The 8,662-nt window shown below is 41.6% G+C and overlaps 1 protein-coding gene across 1 annotated transcript; it reads left to right on the top strand.

The window, feature by feature from the left end:
* Positions 1-254: 254 nt before the first annotated feature.
* LOC308295701 (major facilitator superfamily domain-containing protein 10-like) lies at positions 255-8,022 on the top strand (the record flags this gene model as incomplete). Its single annotated transcript, XM_080738749.1, has 12 exons — positions 255-407; positions 2,063-2,159; positions 2,369-2,472; positions 3,156-3,314; positions 3,781-3,969; positions 4,482-4,581; positions 4,700-4,811; positions 5,045-5,153; positions 5,531-5,621; positions 6,467-6,514; positions 6,609-6,698; positions 7,754-8,022. The coding sequence occupies 12 exons, from the start codon at positions 255-257 to the stop codon at positions 7,855-7,857; spliced, it is 1,356 nt and encodes a 451-aa protein (XP_080594875.1). The 3' UTR covers positions 7,858-8,022.
* Between the last annotated feature and the right edge of the window lie 640 nt (positions 8,023-8,662).

Here is an 8,662-nt window from a genome sequence, read left to right as displayed (position 1 = left end):
CAGATTGAGTATTTTATGTGAATTCCACAAGGTTTGATTTTTGATTGAATGAATACTTTATTATTAGCAGTTCGCACATAGGAGAAGCACAAGAAGACGGTACAGTTCAGACACGAGGTACTACTAATATGATTTAACCCCAAGAAAGCACTATGGTAGCTTGAAGGGATCATTGAGGCGTTGCCTTTTTATTCATGTTTTATCATTTAATGTAATTGTATTCTTTGGACAGAAGCCAGTATCCGGAGGAAGGCATGTCCAGTGAGAAGTCCCCAGATGCTGAGGTTTCCTCCTACTCCTCCAGGGTGATCTGGGTGGTGTTTGGCACCCTCCTGCTCGACCTGCTGGGCTTCACCCTTATCCTGCCCCTGTTGCCCTCCATCCTGGACCACTATGGACAAACACAGGTTTGTAGCAGTGATTCATGGGCGTCATCAGGGGATGGCAATTGCCACACCCTAGTGCAGTGGTTCTCAACCTTTTCAGGCCGCGACCCCCAAAATGATCATACTTTAACTGGGGACCCCCCCACCCTACGAGCACTAAGAGTTGAGGCATTACATTTTGTATAACACGGTTCTATTGTGAAATAGCCGATCTACATGCTCACAACACCTCGCGTTGCGAGGCATTGTAGATTGGCTATTTTCACAATTTCTTGTGAAGAATGGTGGATTGGGACATTCATTTACAAAATATGTTACGTTAAAGATAGATAAAGTAGATAAGAGGTTTCTGTCGACAGCAACAATATGCAATGTGGCCCCCTGGAGTGAGTGTGGAAATATAGCCCTCTCAAGCCTCTATCATAGTCCATGGTGAAGAGCTATCACCTCACTGTGGTGTAGTTTTCTTAGCTATCACCTAAAAATGTATAACAAAGCCTAGGTGAAAGCTAGAAAACTACACTGCGGTGATAGGTGATAGCTCTTCACCTTGGACTATGATAGAAGCTTAAATAAGTTTCCATCATCACAGTTGCCCACCCCTGGTTTAAACTGTTTCTCATTTTGCTGGGGACCCCCTGGAACCCCCTCAACACCCCTGGGGGTCCCCGGTCCCCACTGTGAGAAGCAGTGGGTTAGTGAGCGTGATTCAAAACATTCTGAACGTTGCACAGTTTAGAAACTGTCCCACATCAGCAGCACAGAGGATGATGGTATATTACATTTGGTTTCTCAAGAGGAGTTACTTGAACAGAGCTTGACATTAATTCATCACATCTTGACATTTCAAAGTAGGTTGCTTTGCGCCAGTTAGCTTTTTTTCCTTCTTACACCCTACCTGAAAGACGAGCTTAAACTTGATCAGCTGTCCGGACAAATTTACAATTTGGGCGTTTCGCCTGATCGTGCAAGATAAGAGTACAATGACACAAACCCTAGTTAAACCAAAGGTAAATGGTCATGTAAGTAGAGTGTAAAGAAAACACTTAGAGGACAACTTTGTTTTTTTTACAACAAGGGTTCATATTTTATATTGTAATTAGAGAAAAGAAAAGTTAAGTGTTTAAATGTTTTCATTTAATGCTTTCTATCGTTTTAGTGATTTTAACGATTTAGGTTTCAGAGGGTGGGGGCATGTGTACAAGTGGCTGATTGATAGATTACAGAGAAGTACAGTGAAAAGAACAAGGCAAAAATCAAAATAACTAAAATCACTAAAACGATAGAAAGCAGTGAATGAAAACATTTTACCACTCATCTTCTTTTCTCTAATTACAATCTAAAATATGAACCCTTGTTGTAAAATAACAAAGTTGTCCTTTAAGTGCTACAAAGTAACTACTGTAGGATACCAGGTAAACCTAGCATCTGTCATGCGATTATTCCTGGCATGTGTGGTCAAGCGAACAGTATAATTATGTCTACCTAAATCACATGACACTTGAACAAGTAACCAGCATACAGTACATATGCATATAGCATCTATGTATCTTCGAGCATCATTCAGCTGTGTGTATGTTGGTCTAAATGCTGAGTCATGGTGATGTTACTGTCTTTGGCTGTTGTTCATATTGGCCAATGTAAAATGCTCTCTTTGTTGTTTTCCTCTTGTACAGGACAACGTGTATCAGTCCCTTCAAAGCATCGTGGACTGGTTCCGAGATGTCGTCGGCGTTCCTATGGAGAGAAAATACAACAGTGTCCTCTTCGGAGGTAAAGACCCTTAAATGTTATTCAAAGCTTTCGTTTTCATTTTCTCTGTGGCAAGTGAATGTACGGGGATCAAAGCGAACCGCTCAAACGTAGTGTTGTTTCCCAGTGCCTCGTAGGATGACAAAGCTGTCGAATGAATTGCAAGAATGCGAGTGATTCTTTCTGAGCATTCATGTTGGGTTTTCTGCACTTCTCAATCTACTTTTCAGGTCTGATAGGATCGCTCTTCTCTCTGCTGCAGTTCCTGTCATCGCCGCTGACGGGGGCCGCGTCGGACCGCCATGGCAGAAGGCCTCTGCTCATGCTCACCACAGTGAGTTCTGCTGCTGTGCCACATCACAATGTCACTGTAGATTTTAACCACCATTAACCATTATGCTATGCTTTAACTATTATAAAATAACATATATAGAGTAGATTAACTAAATATTAATTTGTTTTACCAGTGCATAAATAGTTTAAGTTTTAGGAATTGACTACTTTAAGTTTTGGTTTTAGATCCTCGGGTATTGTGAGGAAAGCTTTTATTTATAGACGCTGAAAAAGGGTAGGATAAAAGAATGTCTGACATGACGACATCAGATACTGTATGGTTGTGGAAAACATATCATGAAGATGATTTCTCATGCAATTCTATTTCCTTTTCATCTGTTTGAGTTAGTTTCCTTTGTTATTATTCCTTTAGTTAATGATTTAGTTTTTGTTCTTATTTTGTATTTATTTTCTTCATTTTAGTTTCAGTTATCAATTTTTGTCCCTTAGTTTGACTATATATATATATATATATATATATATATATATATATATATATATATATATATATATATATACTGTATGATATACAGTAGTAGCACTGCGTGCTATAATGGAGTTATGTTTTTTAAATCATGGAATTGAACACTAGTGCGTTATATAAGCATATACTGGAACAGACCCTATTGGTCTTCTTGCCCCCTGATTTGTGTGGTTCTAATTGAGTGCCTCCCTGTGTTCCAGTTGGGGCTCATGTCCTCCTACGCGGTCTGGGCCGTTTCGCGGAGTTTCAGCATGTTCCTTTTGTCCCGGGTAATTGGTGGCATTTGTAAGGGGAACGTCAGCCTCTGCACCGCTATTGTTGCTGACTTGCCCTGCCCCAAAGCACGGAACCGTGGAATGGTAGGCACTCGCTGTTTTCCTGCTGTAAAGATGCCATTACGCATTAAAACCCTCTTGTGTTCATTTATCTGTTTGTTATTCAGTAGCCTGGGATCAGAAGGATTTTCAGGTTTCTGATCTGATCTGATTCTGATCTAGCTACGCCTAGACCGGATCACATGGCCCGTTTTAAACGTATCCCTTGGAGGCTTTCCTCCGAGGCGGAAAGTCTGGTGATGCGAGGTCCCATGCTTTCTCTAAATATTCTGCAAGTGTGAATATCTCATGTTCAAAAATCCAGAGAAGTCTCTCTGCATCACTTAACCATATCAAATCTAGGTATTTTCTGTTTACAAAAGAGGTGGAGAGACAGGAACTGAACAAGCACTCTTTAGCACTGATAGCAATCGTAAAATACTGTAGAGCTATTTAAAATGTTGAGGAGGACTCTAATTCTAATTGTGTATTACACGATCCATGTCCCTAGGCCATGATTGGCGTTGCCTTCTCCTTGGGGTTCACGGTGGGTCCGCTGATGGGTGCCTACTTCGCGGCCAACTCGGCCGAAGGGGAGGTGTTCTACCAGGCTCCAGCTCTGCTGGCGCTGGCCTTCAGTGTGGCCGACCTGCTGTTCATCTGGCTCGCACTCCCAGAGACGCTCACCAAGGACTACAAGGTCAACATACTAAGTGATCAAATCCCAATGAATGAGATTACTATTCTAAGCATTTGATGTATTACCTTGTGCTGTACTTTCCTATTGTAAATAGTTTGCTAAATGCCTAAAATTGTAATCTATAACTAGCTTGTAGATCTGCTATTTTCGCTGAATGTTTGCCTATTATGATCCTCTTTGTGCCCAAGGCACAGCAAGTTTGAAAATCACTGTCCTATGTGTATATCGTCACTGTCGGGCAGAAACCTCGTATCTCCAACTTTCAAATTTGCATGTTTTGTTCATAAAGCAAAGCCCTGCTTCATCATACAAGACCCACAAAACTAATGAAAATAGCAGAGCTACAAGCACACAACGCCTCTCGGTGCAAGGCGTTGTGTGCTTGTAGATTGGCTATTTTCACTACTTTAAATCTTTTTTTTTTATATAACAAAAAAGCGAAGGTTTTGGACATACAAGGTTTCCACCGGGCAACGACGATATACTGTATGACTGTAGCTTCTTCATCACAGGTCTCTGAAGGCTTCCAGGACGCAGAGCACCTCCTGAACCCCTTGGCTTTGTTCCATTTCTCAGCCGTAGCCAGGACGGAAGACCCACCTTCCAAAGAACGTGAGTATATAGTAACAGGTTGTGTTAGTTAGCTAGCAAACCATAAGGGATAATGGATTCACGTTTTGGCCCGGTGGGAATGGCACTAACAGGGAGGGACGTCTCTTTGGATCTCCAGGAATGCAGAAGCTGAAAACATTGGGTCTGGTCTACTTCACCTACCTGTTCCTGTTCTCCGGGCTGGAGTTCACCCTCAGTTTCCTCACCCATCAGCGCTTCCAGTTCACAAGGTACGGCCTTAGACACCGTGGGGTGTGCACTTTTATTTGTATTTTTAATATATTCCTTTTTATATACTATATATTTTTATATAGGACAATGCATCAACAGGACATAACAAGACAAACGGACACCAGACTATAATGCTTATAAGACATGAGTAATTAACCGATCATACAAGAGTTGGACATTTGTATATTCTTTAAGTAGAACTTCATTTTACCCCCACTTTTCTATCCCTCAGCATGCAGCAAGGAAAGATGTTTTTCTTCATTGGCATCAGCATGGCGTTAATCCAAGGGGGATATGCTCGCAGAATCAAACCAGGAAACCACATTAAGACTGTTCGATTGGTAGGTGCTGTCATTTAAAAGAGAATACCGGTAGTACCGCACACTTAACAATTATTTTTAATATAATGTTTCAGAGTCAAGTGACCATTCATCAAGTGTCTTTAATAGATGCCTGATAAATACATCTAACATAGCTAAAATAGCTCATCTACAAGCTCACAACATGTTGCATTGTATGTGGGTGGTTATTTTAGCAACATTTCTCTAGTGAGTGACAAATAAACCCCTTTTGACCTCGTCTGAAGCCACGCTCGCATGCAGCACGAATGCTTGCTTTAATGGACCTTGTTTTTTTTTTCAAAAGGAAACCAGCACTCACTTCGAAGATTATTCTTGTTTATTCAAGGGATTAATGGACCTTGTCTTATGATTTTTAGGCAATCTTGGCACTGATTCCAGCATTTCTTCTTATCGGGCTGTCGTGGAATTTGCAGATGCTTTACATGGGCTTGGCGTTATACTCTTTCGGTAAGTCAGTGTACAATCTGTTTCCCTGGAAGTCAGTCTTTATTATCCAAACAAATGGTGGTTTTAGTCAGGTTAAATAACGGCATAATGTATCTGTCAGAAGGATTAATGAAAGTTGTGACAGAGGGAGTTACATTCAAATTTGAACCACTTTCAATCTAGCCTCCCTATTTTGGGCAAAAGATAACAAAAATAGCAGATCTATGCTGAGATGAGTTGGTAGATTGCCTACTTTTGCAGGGCAACACCATTGTATGACAAAGTACGAAATATAAACTTCAACACAGCATACTGCACAATGTCATTGCATTGCAGTGTGTTATTATTTTCTCAGCAGATTTTGCCTACTGATGATGGCAGTTGGAATGTATGATATCATTGATATTCGATAATTAGATATTAGTCCTCAGTAATCTGAAACGCCACCTTGTGGGGGGAAACCTAACTTCACTAGGAAGAGGTCTTTCTCCTAACTTCATGTCAACTGATATTTGTCTGAAGCTGTTTGTCAAAATGTGTCCATGTCATTTTAACTTTTAACTGTAAAATCAGGTTATCATGCAGTAGAATCAGATTGACAGCCTGGGCTATTGTTATAGATGCATAAATAGATAAGCAGGTAAGATGGTTGGTTGGTAGATCATTTCATAGATAGATTCATATTGGTGTGTTGCTTAACCACTTTCAGCCTGGTTTCCCTCCCTATTTTGTCATATTGTCAAGAATGATCAAAAGTAGCAAAAACAGCACAATCTACAAGTGTGTGAGCTTATAGATTTTCTGTTTCTCTAATGACGTTTATAGGGCTTGCGTGTTTAATGTTGTTTGTTTCTGCCTTGTTCTAGCTGCAGCAATTGTCGTTCCATGTCTGTCAACACTTGTTGCCGACCACGGTAAGTTGTGCACACAGACACATACTTACTGTACTGTAAGCCATCCATTTGTATGCATCACTAATCATGTATCTGTGGATTCCTATTAATCCAGGCTCGGCCAATCAAAAAGGCACGGTCATGGGAATCTTACGGAGCTTGGGGGCTTTGGCCAGAGCACTGGGTCCAATCCTGGCATCCTCTGGTAAGTACTGCCTACACAGTAAAATCCTAATTGTTCGTACATATACATTTGTAACTCTTGAGAGAGTTAAATGAAAACTGCAATCCTTCTTTTAATGATAATCAATAAAACGTTATTTTAAGTAAAATAATTTAATACATATGGTGGTAGTGGTTGGAGATGGTCTCCTTACTCTTCCATTGACAAATATAAACCCTGTGCTTGGGCATGCTGGGAGAGACCTGTAAATGGTAAATGGTGCTTTTATATAGTGCCTTCATACAAGGCGCTTTACATAGATGCATGTGCATTACATTCACACGTACATACACAGATGGCAGAGGAAACCATGCAAGGCACCAACCTGCTCATCAGAAGCAATTAGGGGTTCAGCGTCTTTCTCAAGGACCTTTCAACATTAACTCTGGGAGAGCCCAGGATCGAACTGGGAACCTTCCAGTTGCCAAGCAGCCACTCCACCCCTGAGCAAACTCTGTGAGTTTGCGGTTCTAAGTGCAATGGGGTGCTTGTTCCACAGTTTGGGAGCCACTGGGCCAAGTGAGGGTTTGCCTCTGGCTCAGCGGTGGGTAATGATGCTGTTAATCTTTGTGTACTCGGATACATTATTTGACACAATCTGGCTAGCCATTGTCAAAGAAAAGGGAACGCCCACTGTTTGTTTCTCTTCCTTTGACCTCTGACTTGCTTAGCATCAGAGTCTGTCTTGAGAGATTATATTTGACATGACGTAAGAGCCAAGATGTCTCTCTTAGGCCTGATAGCTATTGTTTATGGTACAGCTTGTCCTTGTAACATGACAGTACAAACGTGGTCTGATTCCTTATGCTCGGGGCAGAAAGACTGTACCTCAGGCCTGTGCGTACCCATTGTACATTTCCCCTTGTCCACTCATGTATTAAAGCAAACGACACCACCACCTTTTTAAATAGTGCCTCTGACCCCGTTATTTCCTATTACTGATTGACCGCGAATTCCACCGCAAGTCCCAGGTAGGACATAGAACTTACAGACTGCAGCTTTAATTATGCAATGCCCTTGTGTTTTGTTTTTGACAGTGTACTGGATAGCCGGAGACAAGTGGTGTTACATCCTGAGCTCGGCCTCGTTCATTGTACCCCTGACGTTACTGAGTGCCGCCAGGACACTCAAGGAGGACTGAGTAAAGAGCGCAGAACAAGTGAAGAGCTGAAGAGTGTCTTTCTTAACCACTTAAACCCCAGTGTCTGTATTATGGGGGAAGGCTTTCTCAGAGATAACGCGGCGCGCTGTGAGCTCGTCGATGTGCTATTTTCAGCAAAAGCTTTCTCCCCCACGATAGTGGGGAAAAAAAAGACAAGACACTAGTATGGAGCCCTGAGGGACTCCGGTCAACCATATAGGGATAGTTCACCCCCAAAATGACTTTTTTTTTTTTTTAATATATCGATTCCTCACCCCATGGACACTTGAATTCATGGTTTTGTTTTTGTCACATTCCTAAGACTCTTTGTGTCTCCACGGGGAACAAAGCAGGCTCTTTGTGTCTCCATAGGTAACCACTGCTGGTCATCAAATTATTGGCTTAGGAATGCGACAAAAAACTAAAAAGATATCCATGAATTCGAGTCTCCATGGGATGAGTAATTGATAGGGGAAAAAAAGTAATTCTTTGGATGAGACTACACATTGACACACACGATCGTCATTCCGAACTTCCCCAGAACTCATGCACCTCCCGGATGTCCTGACTCGGAATGCCTGTCCGAACCCCACTGTCGGAAGGAGCATGCATTTGTCCGTTATCCACTTGAGCCCTATTTGGGGATTTTAGGTGGACATATTTTACGTTTCCTTTCCAAAGGTATGATGCGACACGTTGTCAGCCTGTAGATCAGCTTTTTCTTTGGTATTTACTAAATCTCGTGCTGGGATTAAAGCTAAACGCAACCCGACACAGCTTGTTTTTATGTTAATTGTATTTAAAA

This window comes from Nannobrachium achirus, assembly GCF_963921795.1.
Source record: "Nannobrachium achirus genome assembly, chromosome: 12".
NCBI classification, from domain to species: Eukaryota; Metazoa; Chordata; class Actinopteri; order Myctophiformes; family Myctophidae; genus Nannobrachium; species Nannobrachium achirus.
This window is presented reverse-complemented; position numbering and strand designations above follow the sequence as displayed.